Here is a 19710-nt window from a genome sequence, read left to right as displayed (position 1 = left end):
GTTTGAGTCTGCAAGGGGGTGTAATATAATTTAGTGATTGTCCTAGTTTTTTTATCGAATCTTCTGTTAGAAGACAATAGTGATATTGGTTAGTTGTGTGTTTGTTTGGGCTTTGCCCTCTTCATTTACAAAAATAAAACTTGCTTATAAAAAAGCATAACTAATTATTAAGAGAAAAAAAACTTAGCATATTTGCGATGCTAAGCCAAATTAGACGACGACACCAAAAAGGAAAACACCAAATTGTCCGTAAAAATTGTACTTGGCCGTTAACAACTGCAGTATTTTGAAACACGAAAAATAATCAAAATTAAAACTCCCCCTCCTCTCTCTCTCTCTCTCCATGTCATTGCATACTCTGAAGGAAACACTCAAACATTGCATAAACCAACAATCACAACCATCTTCTTCTTCTTCCTAATCCAATTCTATTCTCCGCGATTTCAATTCTCATTTCCCAATCCATAAATCCTCTCTTTCCCACCAGCTTCGTCTCCTTTAAGACCCGGACGACCCACCTTTTCATCCATACAACTTCCTTTCATAACACAACCACTCAAAAACCCAACAATAACAACAAGTTTAACTAGAAGAAGAAGAATATGACAATGACGAAGAAGAAGAGTCAGACACAAATAGGGTGAAGTTCAGTTCAACCAAAATGTCTCACTTTCAATTCGATCACACTGCACCCTTTGAGCCTTTGGTCTGGTCTTCTCATGGAGATTTTCCTTCAGTTCAGGTATTCATCATTCCGACTTTCTATACTTATAATCACCATAATTATTGCATTTCACTCTGATAGTAGTGTAACACTGGGTTGAGAAGACTTTATTTTATTTTCTACGAGTTTTTGAATTAATTATTTTATGATTAAATGAAGTTAATTTTTATTTATGAGACAATTTAGAGTTGTGTTGAAAGTTATTTTTTTGCTTATATTATGATTGAGAATGTTATGCCGAGAAATGTAGCATCCTATTTGAGTAATATACTCCACATGTTTTTATAAATGACGTGTTTATGGTTTATGGGTGTTACAGATAACCCAAGAAAAAGAAACCCAATAATACAAGCCCAAACAAAGTTCATCAACATTGGACAGGCGTACACTAGGTTGCCCTTCCCGGCTCAAGATTTATGTCTTGTCCATTATCCCAACATGACTAGTAAGGTGTCCTAGTGAATATGGTTTGAGAGGCTATGGTCAAAGGGGGAAATCAGTCTCCCCAAAATCTGAGGGAGAATCGATATTCTCTCGTTTCCACACCTTCACTAGAAAAATAGGAAAAAGACGTTTCTCTCATTCTGATCCAAGCATATAGGATCTCCATAAATATTACAATCTAAGGGTTTGGAGATTTATTGCCTAATTCCACCAAACCCTAATATACACATACAAAGTCTGTTACCATTCACCGGTGAATAAACTCTCTCTAACCTCTATTGTACATTTTGCATGTACAATCATATACTAAAATATTTATTCATAATTAAATATAAATAATAAAAAATATAATTATTTTTTAATGGAAGATAATTATATCAAAAAAATAAGGTAGTAAGATTATCATAAAAAATACAATCCGAGAGTCGAGATAAACAGAAGAATACCTTACCACATATACATAGACCAAATGCCTAACCAAAACAAGAAACACATGATGACAATAGACAAAAATTCAAAAACAAAACTCCACTCTAAGAAAGAAATGACACACACAAATTTAAGAAAACTCCATAGGAGAATCCTGAACAAAATTCGCCAAGATCATTCCACCACAAGGTCAAATTTAAGAATAACTAAAATATGATAGGCACTATTATCTTAAATTAACACACACAAATTTCACAATAATAACTATATATATATATATATATATATATATATATATATATATATATATATATATATATATATATATATATAAAATTTATGGAAAACTATAGGTGTTGCATTTATGTTATTCTAATTTTGATTATAAACTGTATTTTGAAAAAAAGAAGTGATAGCTCCTAAAATTATAGTAATTAAATAAATTTATTATTATAAGTTAAATATATATATATATATATATATATATATATATATATATATATATATATATATATAATTATCTTATTTTATAAAAAAAAATCATTGTTTTTTATTTAAAGAATAGATTTTGAAAAAAATCTTCAATTGGATAGATGTGACGGTTCAACTAATATGTGCTAGTTGAATTAAATGGATGTAAGTTGTCGGTCTAAGGTGCAATCTTCGATGACAATATTTATTTATATTATAAGCTAATTTTGGATATTTATCAACCAATAAGTTTTTTCATAAAAAAAACATAATCTCTAATGAAATAGAGGAGACTGAATCCCTATTAAACTAAAATAAGGAATCATAAATAAAAAATTTGTTGGTAAGAAGTTGAGGAATTTGAGAGAAAAGTGAAAATGAATGAAAGTCTCTCACCAATTAAGTAATGACAGAGTTGCCTAAGTCGTGTATGACATCATTGACATAGCATTGACATGCATATGTAAGAAGAGAGAGAAAGACAATTGCGACTAGATCCATCTGCATGCATAATATCTACGGCCAGAACAATCACGCCTTATCGAGACAATGATCAATATGCCAATATGTTGAATGTTACACGTGTCCCAAGCGAAGCTTGAGAGACTCGCTCCAGGAAACACTTAAGGGACTATCCCCAAGCAATAATTAAGGGACTTGCCCAAAAAACACTCAAGGGACTCGCCCCAAGCATCGCTTGAGCTCATCTAAAGTGTTTTCAATACCATATTAATGAGAATGCGTCCCATTTTAAGTTAATCATTTCATCCTTTCAGTTCTCGTGGTTGAGAGAATGTGGACTTATATAATTTTATTGGGCCTAAAAGGAGAAATCTCAAGAATACAAGCAAAAACAAAGTTCATCAGTATTGGATGGGCACACACCGGGTCGTTCGACTAGGTCTAGGTCGCCTCGCCTGACTCAAGATTTATGCCCTATCCATTATCCTCACGTGTCTAGTGAGGTGTATTGGGGAAAACAGTTTGAAAGACTATATTCATAGGGGAAAAAACTTTCCTAATATTTAAGGGAAAACCGACCTTCCCTCGTTTCCACGCCTTCACTAGGGGTGTTCGATGGCCGATTTGGTTCGGCTTCGAGAGAATTCAATGCTTAAACTAATCAAAAATATATGGATTGGTATGGATTGGATTTTCACATATTTGCGATAAAGTCCAATCCGAACCAAATTGAGAAACATGCTTATTTGCATCGGATTGATCAGATATATTAGAAACAAACATGCAAAATATTTTTAAAAAATATCTAATTTACATCAACTAATTTTCCACATTAATATAAAATTTCTAATATTTTCCGTTTCTCCATATAAGTTGTGAATGTCACAGACGACGTTTCATTTTTATCTTATTGAAATTGAATACCTTATGCTGGTTCCATGTTAATGATGATATAAATTATACAAATTAATTATGGCTGGTTCGGGTAGGCGGTCTCACGGGTAGAATTTTTTAGAAATCTATTATCTGAACCAATTAACATCAGGTTTCATTGGTTTGCTTCGGTTTTTGCCCGAACTAAAAAAATGCCTAACTCAAACACCTTGGTTTAGTTTGAATTTCGGTTTGGTTCAGATTTGCCCGAATCAATGAACACCCCTAACCTTCACCAGGAAACTAGGAGAAAAATGTTTATCTCCTCTTGATTCAGGCTCAAAAGATCTCCATAAATACTCAAACTTTATGGCTTGAAGATTCATTGACTAATTCCACTAAACCTTAATATACATACACATTCTCTTACCATTCACACATGATCAAACTTTCTTTAACTTTGATTGTATGTTTTACAAGTACAATCATATACTAAAATATTCATTCATAATATATACAAATAAAAAAAATACTATTTTTTAACGAGAAATAGTTATATCAAATAAGGTAGGGAGAAAGTCCTCACAAATTAAAATAAAGAGTCAAAATAAGTAGAATTGATACTTTACCACAAATCCATACAAAAACATAATGAACTAGCAAATGCAAAGAAAACCAAATGCTCGACCAAAACAATAATCACATGATGACAAAGATAAAAACTCCAAAATAAAGCTACACCCTAAGAAGGAGACGATAGATCTCAATCGAAGTAAACCATTAACACCAGAGGAGAATCCTCGACATAATCCATCAAGAACACTCTACCACAACGTATAATTTACGAATAACTAAAATATGATAGGCACACACTTATCTTTAATTAAATTGTTAGTTTATTTCATTTTTTATAAAAATGATTTTTACACTGTTATACTTTTGTTTAAAAAAATTTACAAAGAATTTTTTTAAAACTTCAAATAAAAATTTGATTTAAATAGTTTTTCACAATATGCTATTTTAGATATTTCATCATTTTACTTTAAATTATTTTGGATATCAATTTTTTTTAAAAATCACTTGAGTTTGAAGTTAATTTGAATAGTTTTCATAAAATTATTTTCGAGATATATATTGTTTTAAAAATTATACAATTTTGATTATGTTTTAAATTTCAATAATATATACTATGTTACCAAATATTAAATTAATCTCTAGTTTATAAAAATAAATTAAAAACCTTTAATATTTTAATTTTTTGATAATTTCTTTTTAAAATATAAATAAAAAATTATTTTTTTAAATATAACAAACTACCATAATACACATTAATATAATAATAACAACTAGTACATACACACATATAAAATTGCTTTAAATTATATATCTTATATATAAAATATAAAAGTTGTTAACTCACTTAACAATTTTGACGTCAAAATTATGTATAACATTGTCATTTCCTATTCTTATATTTATTTATTTATTATTATTTATTCCACTAACTTTAAATTTTTTATTTTAAAGTTGTTAAGTCACTTAACAATTTTGGTGCCAAAATTATGATAAGATTGTCATTTTCTATTCTTATATTTATTTATTTATTATTATTTACCCACTAACTTTATATTTTTTATTTTAATTAATAAATTAATTCTTTCTCTCTTTTAATCATTTCCACCACTAACTCAATTTTATATTATCTCTATTATAATAAGATAGTTTTCTAATTATTATTATATTATCAAAGTAATTTTTTTATATATAAAAATTAGTTAAGTCACTTAAAAATTTTGGCGCCAAAATTATAAATAACATTGTCATTTCCTATTCTTATATTTATTTATTATTATTTATTCCACTAACTTTGTATTTTTTATTTTAATTAATAAATTAATTATTTCTCTCTTCTAACCATTCCACCACTAACTCAATTTTGTATTATCTCTATTATAATAAGGTAGTTTTCTAATTAATATTGTATTATCAAAGTAATTTTTTAATTTCATCTAAATAAAATATAAATAGAAAATGAGAATCGATAATTTTATTAACTCTTATATATAAAAGTTGTTAAATCACTTTACAATTTTGCACCCAAATTGTGGATAACATTGTCATTTCTTATTTTATATTTATTTATTATTATTTATTCTACTAACTTTGTATTTTTTATTTTAATTAATAAATTAATTCTCCCTCCCTTCTAACCATTTCCACCACTAACTCAATTTTATATTATCTATATTATAATAAAATAGTTTTTTTAATTATTATTATATTACCAAAATAATTTTCTTAATTCATATAAATAAAATAGAAATGGGAAATGAGAATCAATAATTTTATTAATTCATATAATAAACCACATTTTCTAATTATTATTATATTACCAAGTTTTTTACTAGATATAAAATAATTTTAGTAATTAGTATTATATTACCAAAATAATTTTCTTAATTCATATTTTCATTAACATATAATAAACCTCGTTTTATAATTATTATTATATTACCAAAATATTTTTATTAATTCATATAAAATAATCTTGGCAAGTATTATTATATTACCAAAATAATTTTCTTAATTCATATTTTTATTAATTAATTACATTTTAATAATTTTCTTAATTCATATAATAAATCTCATTTTCTAATTACTATTATATTAAAAAAAATCATCTTCTCAATTCATATAAATCCTATTCTAATACTTATTTATTTATTATTATTTATTCCACTAACTTTGCATTTTTGATTTTAATTAACAAATTAACTCTTTCTCACCACTATCTCGATTTTAGATTGTAGTTTTCTAATTATTATTATATCATCAAAATAATTTTATTAATTCATATAAATAAAATAGGAATAGGAAATGACAATCAATAATTTTCTTAATTTATACGATAAACTTAATTTTTTAGTTATTATTATATTATCAAAATAATTTTATCTACTAACTAAAAAAATAATTGATACCATGTTTTTACAATTATATTTTTTATTTATCTATTTAGTTTTGTTATTTCCATTATAGTTTTCATTAAATTTTATATTATAAAAAAATTGAAGTTTCTATTTCACATTTTATTTGTTTCTATCTTAAATTTTATTCTATTTTATGAAAAAGTTACATTATATTTTAATTTAATAATGCAATGTTATATAACTATGTTAATTGATTCCAACACAACTTACATCTTTTTTTTTCTTCAGAAAACAATAATTATTAAAAAAAAACTATTTCTTCAAACATAAAGATTAAAATGTAGATTTTGAACAATAAGAAATCATAAATACATTATTAGATTCAACTAAAATAAGGAATCATAAATTCATTTAAGCTTAAATTTATTAAAAATAAAATATATTTTAGATTTTGTTTTGCGTGGCGCGTGTGAACACCTCCCAAAAGGCTCCGAGCTATAGAAGACCAAAGCCAGCATGACTCACCACACAGCACAGTTACACCCAACCTCGTCAACTACTGCTCTTCCCTCTTCTTCTATTGCAAAACCCACTAATCAATTTTTGTTTTTTTCTTCATCTCATCAAAAAAATTTAATCTTTTTAAATTATTATCGCAATTATTATTATTTAACAAGGTTCGTTTCATTTGGTGGAAAGCAAAACCTTGCTGGTGAAGGGAATTTCGTTGTTTGAAGTCGTTGGGCTTTCACTGTCGTTTCTATCTAATCAAATTGTGACTCGTTGTTGTTGTGACTCGGTGATTCACTCGTTTGACTGCTTTTGAAGCAACCCTTTGTGTTTCTTAAGGTGTTTGTTTCCATTGATGGGTTTTGGATTTTGTTGTTGGATTCAGAGATACTTGAATTGGGAACAGGGTTGTTGACAGAAATGGTTGAGGTTGAAGCTCAAAGGTTGGAGGTTTGTTTTGTTAAGAGGAAGGAAGTGGTGTTTGGATGGTTGGTGTTTATGTTGTTTCTTAGTCCTGTTGTTGGTCTCAGACCCTTGAGGGATAAAACTGGTTCTTGGGGCGATGAGGTTTGTTTATCAACTCTTATTTGATGTAGTTGTTTTGTTTACTTTATTTTGATGGATGCATTTTGTAAGTTTGAATGTTTTGGCTTTAATATTGATCATTTCTGATTAATTAAGCCCTGATGAATTGCTTTAGGTTTAGGTGTCGCTGTTTTCTCAGCCCTTTTGATTTTTGATTTTGATTTGGTCATGTTGTGAATTTGGGAGTATGATATTCAGTGTTGTTAATAGCGGATTGCGGAAATAGCTTGAGTATTCTTTATCGGATTTCTATGTCGAAATGTATATATATGTGTATTTGGGGTGACTTTGTGCTTCCATCTTGATGAAGAGTTCTACATTTGATCATATAGGACCGTTTAATTTCGATACATGGTTTAGTCCTAGGATTTTGTTTTAGCATTTGGCATGTCTTTAGCGCGACTTTTAATAGACTTACCTAAAGTAAGTGTGATATTAGTGTTTGTGGCAAATTACATCCATTTTCTTGTATTGTCATTGCATTTTTCAGTGGATTTTTTCTGGAAAAGATGAAAGCGACATAGGTCCTTTTTCACAATGGAATATAACCGGAACGTACCGAGGTTGGTATTCTTACATAAGTATATTTATAATTTTAGATTGACTACTTGGATGTATTATTAATTGCTGAGTATCTGCGTCATTCATGGATTGATGTCTATTAAGGGGATATATGATTTCGGTAAAAAAAATTAGAGCCAAATTGAACCAACATTTGAACAAGCTTGAATAAGAAAAGAAAAGTTGAAATGATCATGCAATGAATTATTAATGAGTCTTATAAATAAGTTTTCTATATGATTTGAAATCAACTTTTTCTAGAGGTGCTCTTATCTTACTAAAATATGCTTCATTTTTACGCGACTGCACCATCTTCTAGTCAACTTTGTTAGCTAATTTATTTTCGAATGAGTTTATATGTTTGTCAGTTTGATGATTCATATTGATATTACCCTCTTTGAATGCAGGGACTTGGAAGTTTTTAGATAATACAAATGGCTCTTCTAGATTTCCAGACATCAGAAAAATAAATGGAAATTCCGTAATTGAATTAGTTAGTACGCCTACAAAGATAACCGGGGTACATTATGTGCAGGTGAAATATTTAGCTATATAGCTAAAAAGAAGTCAGCTTTTGTATACGACACAATTTCTTTTCTTTTTGCTTTATTACTTATTTTTAAAACGATGAAAGTAGGTCCCACCTTAATAGAACGGCGCGCAAAGCGCCTGACCCTAAAAATGGGATTGCATATAGCGGAATGGCTGCTATTTTATCATTTTTTGGATAAATACATGAATAATGATTATTTCTCTTTTTCCATGTGTTTTTATCAGGGAGTGGTTATATTCCATGATGTGTTTGACAATGAATACAATGTCGGCGGTGCTCAAATCAAAATAGAAGGTGTATATATATGGCCTTTTAGACAACTTCGAATGGTAGCCAACAGGTGAACAATGTGCATCTCAATTTTATATGTTACCTTATTAATCTGATGATCAGAACCTATTGAGAATTGAAGTAGTAATAGGAAATTTCTTTCTCTTTTCTCCTATTGCAGCGGAAAAGACGGAGGAGGGTTGAATCAAGATGGAGATTATATTCTATCCAATCCATATCATCTGGTATTGCATCTTTCACGATGTATCATTCATTCATTCATTCATTGTTGCTTTTTTGAGTACAATGAGCATTCAAAATACTTAGTTTCTATATATTTGGCTTTACATTTACAGCTTGGAGTTTTCTCGTCTCAAGTATTCCAAGAATCTTCGCGACATACCATGTGGAGACGAAAGCATTGTAATGTTTCCGCATTTACCAGTATACAACTATATGTCGAAGAATCTCCCCGTTTTGGTTGGTTCACGCTATGCTACACTTCTAACTTGTTCTATTTGTTGTTGTTTTTTGCACTCTCCGCAGCTCCTTTGCACGGCATGGAGAAAAATTGTAATGTTGAAATTTCAGCACGGGTTTCACGCTTGTCATCGTCAAAACACGGTATACGAGTTCTCTGAAGGACAAGACGAATTTAGATTTGAACGCTGTCATTTTAATCTCGCCATTAACCAAGTTGTTTTACACTTTCTTATAGAAGGGGAGCACGATTCTTTTCAGCTGGAAGGATTAATGGAAAGTCCCTCCGTGGATGATGACGGAGATTGCATCTCACCGTTACAGTTAAATGCAACATCTATTAATATTGGAGCCTACTACAATAAAGCAGTGAACTATACCTTGATGGTTACTTTTGTATCCTTCCATCATCAATTATCTTTCTTGACTTTAAGCCGACATATATATTTTCTTCTTCGGTGCGAGTTCCTTAATTTACATATTAGGTCTCATTCTTGCAAGTTCTTCTTTTGATTCGGCAAATGGAGCATAGCAACACCCAATCTGTAAGAAATTTCTTCTGAATTTTATTTTAAATTTCAGGCCATAGATTTAACCAACGTAATTGATAGAAATGATTCAATATTTGAATGAATATGCCGGAGAATTTTCGTTTAATTAATTTATAAGTAAATATATGAATATATAAAATGAATATGATTCTTATATACCTTTGCAGGGCGCTGCAAAGGTTTCGATAATAATGATTGGTCAGCAAGCTATAGTGGATGCTTATCTTTGCCTCGTACATCTGACGGCGGGAATACTAGTCGGTAAGTTTTGAAATAAGTGTCTCGGATTTTCATGTTTGACTATTGAATGTAATCACTCTCGGTGTAACTGAAATAGAATATTATAAATATAATTCTGTTCAAATTAATTGCAGTGTGTTGACATTATAATTGTTACGATAGATATGATTCGATCGGTTGATATTTCCGTTTAAAGTTAGATAGTCTGATCATTGTTGTTATTTTCTGCCATGTAGAGTCCTTGTTCAACGCTTTTGCAACTGCTGCATTCTTCAAGTTCGTAGTTTTCTCAATATTTGAGATGAGATATCTCCTTGCAATTTGGAAGGCAAGTCGGCCTTTGAGTAATGGCGAAGGTTGGGAGACAATGAGGCGCGAGCTTTCCGTTTTATACAGCCGTTTCTGTAAGTAACCTGTTCGGAATCAAAGTTTCTGTTGCATTTTGTTTTTGTGATCTCATTGTTATTCACGGCCACATGTTTGACACGGGTCTTAGAACCTGTTTGGATCGACTTTTTTGAGCTTATCTATCGACATAAACACTTGTGATGAGACTGTTTGAGAAAACTTATGACATGTTTCTAAGCTTTTTTTTGGCTTATTTGACTTAATAAGTGCTTATGCTACAAGCGTTTGATTAAGTTTTTAAAAAACTTTTCTTGCAGATGGGATCCTGTTGGGGGGAATTCTATTCATGTACGAATTCCATTATTATTTGAAACCTATTCTACTTCTTGTATACTCCTTTTGGATACCTCAGATAATCACCAACATTGTTCGCGATTCGCGCAAACCGTTGCATCCTCATTATATATTAGGCATAACCGTTACTCGGCTAGCAATCCCATTATACGTTTTCGGCTGTCCTAACAACTTCTTGCGCATAGAACCAGATCACACCTGGTGCGCTTGTTTGGTTTTATTTACCGGATTTCAAGCCGCAATTCTCCTTCTTCAGCATTATCTCGGCTCCCGTTGGTTCATTCCTCATCAGGTAAGGCCAAAATCTTGTCGCGCTTTTTTACTGGATTGACTTCATCCAACAATCTAACTATCTTTCGTTCTTTATAACAGATTCTACCTGAGAAATACAGCTATTATAGGAGGTCTTCTTCTCAGGATACGAATCACGCGACAGACTGTGTTATTTGCATGACAGGCATTGATCTCACGCCACGATCAAATGATTGTATGGTGACGCCTTGTGATCATTTTTTCCACACCGGCTGTTTACAAAGATGGATGGATATAAAGATGGAGTGTCCAACATGCCGGCGCCCGCTCCCACCTGCATGAGTAGATTATCGAAATGTTCATATCATTAGAATCAACTGACACCGTCCAACTCGAATATAATTTCGGTAATATGCTTATTATGAAAAGGCCTTCGGTAATCAGTAACACATAATTTCAACTCAAGTGTTAAGTTTGCATTTTACCATTTTTTGTGTTGTTTTGATTTGCAGGTTGGGATAGAATCAATATTGGGTATAGTTGAGCTTTTCAGTACAAGGCTGAAATATGGAACTTGTGATACTTGTATCATGCAGCATTTGTTTATAGCTGATTAATAGTTTTTTTTTTTTTTAAATTTTAAAAACTGGTTAGTGGTTGTGTCAATGATTAATTTCCATTGGATAATCTTTTGGATTCCACCTTTGGCTTTCAGTGCATCTCTATTCTTTTTTTTTATATGCTATAGTTTCAGTACAAATATTGAGGTTAAATTACTCTTGTAGAAAAATAAAACTAATGGACACCACAATCAAGTAAAGTGTATAGCAAAACAACCTTATAAATAGATCTGTCTATGGAGAGGATTATAACTAATATGGGGACATGTGTGAAAGTTGATCATCCTCCAAACATGCAAATATGTAACTTTATCTAACTACTTTAACTACATGGTACAAAAACCAATTTTACCTCTAAATCTCTTTATTTTGTATAACCTTCAAATCTCTATATGGCTAAAAGTGGTAAAAAGATTTATTAGGAGACTAATTCCACCGTCCACTAGTGGGAGACCAATTCAAAGTCAAACCAAAGTTATATATGGATTAGTCAAACACAATGATTGTTACATCTAGCAGGGTTCAAATACGAGACATTAAGAGAAGCACACTCTTACGGAGTAGTCAGACACAATGATTGTTACATCTAACAGGATTCAAACACGAGACATCGAGAGAAGCACACTCTTAATATGTATTGTAACATATTTTTGTATGTCACGCACATTTAAATTGTATTGTGCATGTATTGCATATGCAAATGTTAAATGAACTTTATTGGGTATGTATTTGACTGTATTATGCGCGCGTGCGCATGCATGCGTTGATATTGTATGTATTTGTTGATTATATCTATGGGTATGAAGTTAAATTATATTTTGCGTGAGTATTATGCAAGGTCAAACTTATGTATCTGATCATGATATTTACATTGTGTATCATCTCAAAGTTAATGTATGAAGGTGGTGATTCATATGCTTAATTAATGGTGTGGTCAATTGTATTTATCTAATACAATCCTATGTTGAGGCTCATAACATAATTAAAGGAATGAATTCAAAGTTTGAAGTAAATGTAGCAAAACTGTGGTGGAATTATGAAAGTGAATCTTTGGATGAAGACTTCAAGTCATCCAAGAATGATAGTGATGCAACTGAAATGTCAAAATACGTGGAAGACAACATGTGTGATGTAGAATCATATGTTAAACGAAAGTAGCTGTAGGATATTATACATTTGTCGATCAGATATAAAGAGTAAAATGGAAAATACTTTTGTTGTTGGTGTTGGTAGTTACTTAAGTGATGGTGTAGAAAAGGACAACATTGATGATTTAGTTAGAGGTGTATGCTTGGAAGGCATTGAGAAAGGTTAGGATTGAGTAAGGGTTTCATGATGGTTTCAGAACTGTTGCAGATGAAGTTCATATTAAGGACTCACTTATTAACAACCTAGTGGTGTTAAATTGTTTGCAAAGAATTTATTTGATTGAATCAACACTAAATGACGACACGAGTATATAACACTAGAGATGTGAAAAGAACATGTGATAAAAGATGAGTACTTCATAAATCAACTTGACAATCCATCTGTGACATTAGCGGATTAGACCCAGATTCAAAGATTGATACTTATGTGGATCCCATTAGAAAATTGAAGATTTGGTCTAAGATTTGTAAAAGGCTTACACATTGAATATTATCTAAAGATGATAAAATTCAATATATTTTATAATAGTTTGTAACATTTTCTAGAGATATTAAACTTAAATTTATTATGTATTCGACTTTTAATTTGGTTTCGTACTAAATTATGAACATGTTATGTTATGGTGAATGAAGTTTATGAACGAGTTGGAAGATAGTATTTTAGTTTAATACTATCATCTTATGAACATGTAACTTTTCCAAGTTTCAAACAATATATCCTTTATGGTTGATAACATGATTATATTATAGAAATTGATCTAGTTACATGACAGTAACAAATTTAAGGGAATTGTTCAAATTTTAAGCAAAATATGAATTTTAAACAAAACTATGTCAAATTTTAGACAAAATTATGGTCAAATATAGGAAAAACTATGGCCAATTACATGTCAAACTATGGTAAAGTATACGTAAAATTATGGTCAAATAATTTGTTATCAAAATTAACAAACCACTTATCAATTCCTCACAAGCCTGTCAAAAGGGACATAAAAAAAAAACCTTTTTCTTTGTTTGTGTCATTCTTTCGGTGGTATGAAAACCATACGAGAATGACATCAGCTGAGTCTACGAGTACGAATTTTAATCAAAGAAGTTAACATTGTCTTTGATTTTTCTGATTCAATCTGAGAGTGAGTTTGTCTTGTTTATTATGTAGAAGTCATGTTATAATTAACTTTAAGAGGAGAAAGAAAACTATAAGATAATGGTTTACATTTTGCAAAAACAACAAGTACGATGGAAATTTTGCAATTAAACCTCATACACGGTGGTGAATGGATGTAGACAAATGCGACAACTGAAGCTCTAATAAAATGTGTAACAATAATTATGAAAAGCTATGAATCATAAGATGATGGGGTGTTTGGAGGAAAATGGTTTACTTTGGAGAAGAAGAAGAAACAGGATAATAAAGTAGGGATTTAAACCTTTTTTTCTTGAAATTGAGTTTTTGTTTTGTTTGGTTTAGACTCATTAGTCCATGTTGGCAGGCCATTCAGTATCCAATCACTACCCTAGTCAGCAGACAATAAAAAAAACGTCCAGTTAACTTGTCATGTTAGTTTCTGTTAGTTGGATTAACAAAATAAACTAATATTGGTAAAGAAAAAACATTATTCAAAATATTTTTTGAAAGACTAGAAATAAATTTTGAAATATTTAGAGGATTATACTTGCTAAAAGTATAATATGTGACAACCCCTAATGATTAACAGTTATCAGAGGCTTTTAGGATTTGTTGTATTATCCTCTCAACTTTAGAGGTTGATGTATTTTATAGCAGTAATGGACCTGGATCCCAGGCCCCTTGGGAATAACAACCACTTTTCAGAGAAGACATGAGTGGATAGTTAACCACATGTTATTCAAGAGAGCATGGTTAAATTCCCCCATAAATTATTATTCGACACCATTATGGACTAGGGACACATCACTTCCCCATTTTCTTGCTTCGGGTGAGATATCCCAAAAACAAGCGACATATTTAACAAAGGAGCGACACATCTAGAAAATACATGATCGAACTACGAAACAAGTGATTGGGATTTATGGGAGAGGCAATTGCATTACTTTCCTCCCACATCTTCCCTTATGGACCCCTTACTACTATGCCAATACATAGCCTCTTAAGCCTGAGGGTTTGGAAAGGACGAATTAAGTTAGTCTTGCTCTCGTCCCCTTTCACGAATGAGTCCCTTTAGTATTGGTTCCTTTTTCCCTTCTGTTTTATTAGGAAACAAGAAAATAATTGCCACCTCTGACACTGAGCTCAAAGACATTAGGGAAGTCGAGTCTCACTACACCACTTAGGTAAAAATAGCCTCCTTCAAGCAACATGTTAACTTCTCCTCTTTAGGCAACAAGAAAAAAATTATCCTGGAGGCGTATTCCATGTCGGAGAGGGCCAATGTGGTTTCCTTGGATAACTCCCCCAATCCCTCTTTTTACTTCTATCTCCTTATCGTTTGTAATATTAGGGTCTTCCCCATCTCCCCATTTGAGGCAGAGGTTCTAAAGGTGCTCAACATTTCCCCATCCCTAATCACATCCAACGGGTGGAGTTTAATCTAGGAGTTGAGGATCATATGTTGGCAACTGGGGGTCCATTCTACCATATGGTCATTCTTCTCTTCTACGGCATAAAAGCGACTATTCGAGGGGGTTGGCTGACCCTAGGCACCTTTACTAGGACAACTTTGTTCAAACCCTATTACAATCACTTACAAGGGTTGTAAAGACAAGTGTGCAAGAGTGCTAGGGCGAGATGGCTCCTCAATAGTTACTATTGGGGCAGACGCCGTACCCTATTTCCCTTTGTCCTTGACAACAACCTAGTGACGATTATGGGATACAACTTTGACCATATTACTGCTGAAGAGGTTGAGGTAGTCCAACTTTTGGACGAGTTTGAGGTCATGGACTCCCACACCATGATCACATTGGATTATGGGGCGATAAGTATATGGATAAATACCCAAGTAAGTTTTAACGATAACGATCCATGTTTAGGATTTTGTATATGGTCATTCAACTCATATTTGTTATTATTCTTTTTGAAAAAAGAAATGTCCAAAATCTCCCTAGACAAGAAGAAGGAACGTCTGGCTAAGAGGAAGGCCTAACACTCAAGATTGGACAATCTTATGAGTCTCCTGGACGAGTTGCACATCAGGGGGGATAAGTGAAAAATTGAGGGAGATACGCCTCATCTCTGGCTCAAAGGGTATGGCAATTTGGGTCAGTGTTGCAGAGGGGGCGGACGCCCATACATCATCTCTAACCAAGGATTGTCCAACTCATCCCTCTACGCGGAATGATCCTAACTTCAACATCATTAAGTTCAATGGTGTCTCCTTCCCTTTCTTGAGGACTTCCCATATGTTGTCTACAAAAGGCCCTCCCTTAGGCTGTCTAATCTTAAGGAGAACCACCTGTTAAGGGTTCATTTAATGGACATGTTGGTAGATAAATGCATGCCCAGACTAAGAACGAATTGAGGACGAAGCTCATAGGTTACCAAGATGACTTGACTAAGGGTAAGGCCATAATAGATGCGTTGCATAAGGAGAAAGATACCTTGTTGGACAAGCTCTAGGAAGACGATACCAAGGCCATGGAGTTTGCCACCTCAGAACAAAGACTAGAGGTATCTCTAGATTCAACCCTTAGCTATCAGAGGAAGCAATAGAAGGAAGTGTATATGCTCAAAGAAGATCTGGTGGAGACCTCCAATGTTTACTTTGATAGGGAAAAGGAGAAGTAAACCTTCTTTTATTCTGGGTTACATCTGAGCCTCATGGACATGTTCAAAGTCGTCCATGATGACCAACTGATGGACAAATTAGATGATCCTTCTCCAATCAAGCCAATCGATTCTCTTGTTAAGGATGCCCAAGATAATCCTCAGGGCGATAAGGCAGTGAAGGACATTAATTCAGGGGTTACCCTCCAAGGAGACATCCTAGAAAAAAACAGGTTCCTAAAGAGGGCCAATGATCATGGGGATCTTTCTTATTTCTTTTTAGATATTTAAGAGGCTCCTTTTTTGATTAGGCACCAGAGGCTCCTTTTTTGAATTTTTCCTTCAAGGCATTTCCTTATATTTGACTTACTTCTTTACTATGGTCATATTTTTACGAATTGTAAGGGGATATCCCTAAACTATGTTTTAGCCTTGGTGTTATCTTGAAGAACAAGGATTCTTTCTCTACGATGTTAATGTTTCCCTAGGGGAGACAAGAATTTCTATGTGAGGTTCCAACATGTGTGATCTCCTCGAGGGGGCAATAAGGATTCCTTCATAAGGATCCAACATGTGTAATCTCCTCGAGGGACAATAATGATTCATTTATAAGGTTCCAACATATGTGATAGCCTCAAAGGGCGACCAAGATTCATGTATAAGGATTCGACATATATGGTCACCTCATGGGGGAATTTCGATAAAATCTTTTTCGCTCCTTAGTTCCCTACCAAAAAAGAAACAATAATCTCAATTCATATAATAAAGTGAAAGACCTCATTAAAAACCCTGTGCTACGTTGACAACACATGGGAAAATAGAATTCCCCATAAAAATGAAGAATGTAACATGTTTATCCTTACAAGTGGGAGAGATTGTAACTCTCATAAATAAGACAAAATAGTAGATGAAACTAAACTAAATGAGGATCAATGCCTTAACAATTGTCATCATTTTACAAGATATATTTTCCTATCGCCCTCATGTCTACATGGCTTAGAGTGGCCAAAACCTCATCCATTAGATCTTCCTTGAAGGGCTTGGCCTTCAACTTCATGCCATCAGAGTTTATGCCCACGGTCACGACCTTCTTCAACTTCAGACTCATCTATGTATAATTTTTTGGCGATCTCTTGGTCCCACTAGATAACCTTGACTCGCCCATATAGGAGCATGTATTTGATGCACTATAATATGGAGATGGAGGATCCTAACTGGTTAAAGGCGGACCACCATATAATCATGTTATACAAGGAATATGCATAAATGACAAGATAACTTACCTTGATATGCCTGGAGTTTTCTTCTTCTCTAAAGGTGGTCTTCAATGTTATATAACCTTTTCACCTGCACTTGCTCGCCCGAAAATCTCACCAATGATCCTTGGAAGGGATTGCTGTCATATAAGTCTAGGAGAAGCCTCTTTAATGCATTCCAATAGAGGATGTCTACAGTGTGAAGTCAAGCTTCTCTATGATGAATGTTTTTGATGAAGATAAAACTCCAAGCAACAAGAAGGCAAAGATTTTATTCTATGATAAAGCATCTTGATTCAAGAAGTTAAGCTTTTCACTTCGACAAGGTATAATGCGAATACTTACCTTCACTAAAGTCTTAGATGCTCAAGTATTCATCTGGCTTTTGCATAACTTTTCATAGTGCATGGAAAATGTCTCAGAATCATATTTTTCATTTTCAAACTGGGTAAATCGATTTACCTATAAGGGAAATCAATTTACCACTAAAGCTTACATATTTTTTAAAAGCAAAAATTAATTTTTTCACTTAGGTAAATCGATTTACCACTTAGGAAAATCGATTTACCACTGGAGCATTACATTTCTAGAAGCGAAATTTTAAGTTTTTTAACTAGGTAAATCGATTTACCTCTTAGGGAAATCGATTTACCACTGAAAGATTTTGAAAATTTTTAAACGTTGCAACAGGGTAATCGATTTACCCATTATGTAAATCGATTTACCACTGTGCGTTTCTGAAAAATCAGTGGTTGCTCATACACCTCTTCATGTACCATTTCATGGAATCTTTTCATTTCATCTTTGACAATTGTTCATGATTCTTTCAGAATATTACCATGTTTCATTTGAGGTGTTATGTGCAAATAAATACATGATCTTTCAAATTCAAATTTCACCTCTTCCAATCAATCTCTTAGAATTTTCAGAATTCACACTTATTGTTTTAAACCTTCATTCAAGATATTTTCTGCATATTTTCATATCATTCAAAACAGAAAATTCTTGAGCAACCTAATATCTTTGTGTTGTGAGTTATTTTAATTGGAAGATAAGATCAAGCAAATTGATATATCACTTTGAGTGATCATTATACTACAAACTTTACATTCAAACCATTGTTGTAATCCATATCTTATTTTTAGAATTGTTGAAAAATAAGATTGTGTGTTTTGTAAACACCTTGCTGTCCAGGATTGTTGGAAACAAGAGAGTTGAGCTTGAGAGGATGTTCTCATATCAACTTGGTGAATCACAAGAGGTTATTCTTGGTGATTGTGTTTGTCGTGTACAAGTCATAACAGATAGTGAAATCTCTTTCATGTTGAAAGGGGACTGGAGTACTCTCGATCTATGAGGGGAAGCCGAATATTTCTTCGTGTTCTTTATCTTTCCGCACTTTACCGTTCATCGCTTAACATAACCAGAAAAGAAAGAACAAAGTTTTTCACAAACCGGAAAAGGTGTTCAAAGATCCTAATTCACCCCCTCTTAGGCGCTACTCAACTAACAATTGGCATCAAAGCAGGTTTTGGTAACTTGCTCCACAGATCCAGACAATGGCTTCCGCAAGAGCAAACTCGGTTTTTAAAGATGGAGGTAGTAGCAACAAACCACCTTTATTTTCTGGCGAATATTTCAATTTCTGGAAAATCCGCATGAAAGCACATTTAGAAGCACAAGGAGATGGTATCTGGGAAACCGTTGAAAATGGTCTGCATAATCAAACAAGTGTGATCAATGGTGTTGGCACCCCAAAGATCAAAAGTTTGTATGATGAAAACGATAAGAAGAAAATACTTAATGAGAAGAAGGTCATCAACATTCTTCAAAGTGCATTAAGTACAGACGAGTTCTTCCGCATATCTCAATGCAAATCTGCGAAAGAAATATGGGATACCTTG

The 19710-nt window shown here is 32.4% G+C and overlaps 1 protein-coding gene across 2 annotated transcripts; it reads left to right on the top strand.

Annotated features, from left to right (window-relative positions):
- The first annotated feature begins 6854 nt into the window (after positions 1 to 6854).
- LOC127103638 (transmembrane E3 ubiquitin-protein ligase FLY2) lies at positions 6855 to 11738 on the top strand. 2 transcript variants are annotated; one of them, XR_007794785.1, is made up of 14 exons: positions 6855 to 7410; positions 7919 to 7991; positions 8397 to 8524; positions 8767 to 8882; positions 8994 to 9057; positions 9169 to 9235; positions 9359 to 9436; positions 9531 to 9688; positions 9778 to 9837; positions 10011 to 10104; positions 10320 to 10487; positions 10749 to 11077; positions 11158 to 11444; positions 11550 to 11738. XR_007794785.1 is itself a non-coding variant. In XM_051040885.1 (13 exons), exons 1-13 carry the CDS (start codon positions 7264 to 7266, stop codon positions 11377 to 11379), a joined length of 1704 nt encoding a protein of 567 aa, XP_050896842.1. In that variant the 5' UTR covers positions 6855 to 7263; the 3' UTR covers positions 11380 to 11738. The 2 variants fall into 2 exon arrangements, 1 of the variants encoding a protein (XP_050896842.1); XM_051040885.1 differs by having other exon boundaries at positions 11158 to 11738.
- The last annotated feature ends 7972 nt before the right edge of the window (positions 11739 to 19710 follow it).

Source organism: Lathyrus oleraceus, chromosome 7 (assembly GCF_024323335.1).
Source record: "Lathyrus oleraceus cultivar Zhongwan6 chromosome 7, CAAS_Psat_ZW6_1.0, whole genome shotgun sequence".
NCBI classification, from domain to species: Eukaryota; Viridiplantae; Streptophyta; class Magnoliopsida; order Fabales; family Fabaceae; genus Lathyrus; species Lathyrus oleraceus.
This window is presented reverse-complemented; position numbering and strand designations above follow the sequence as displayed.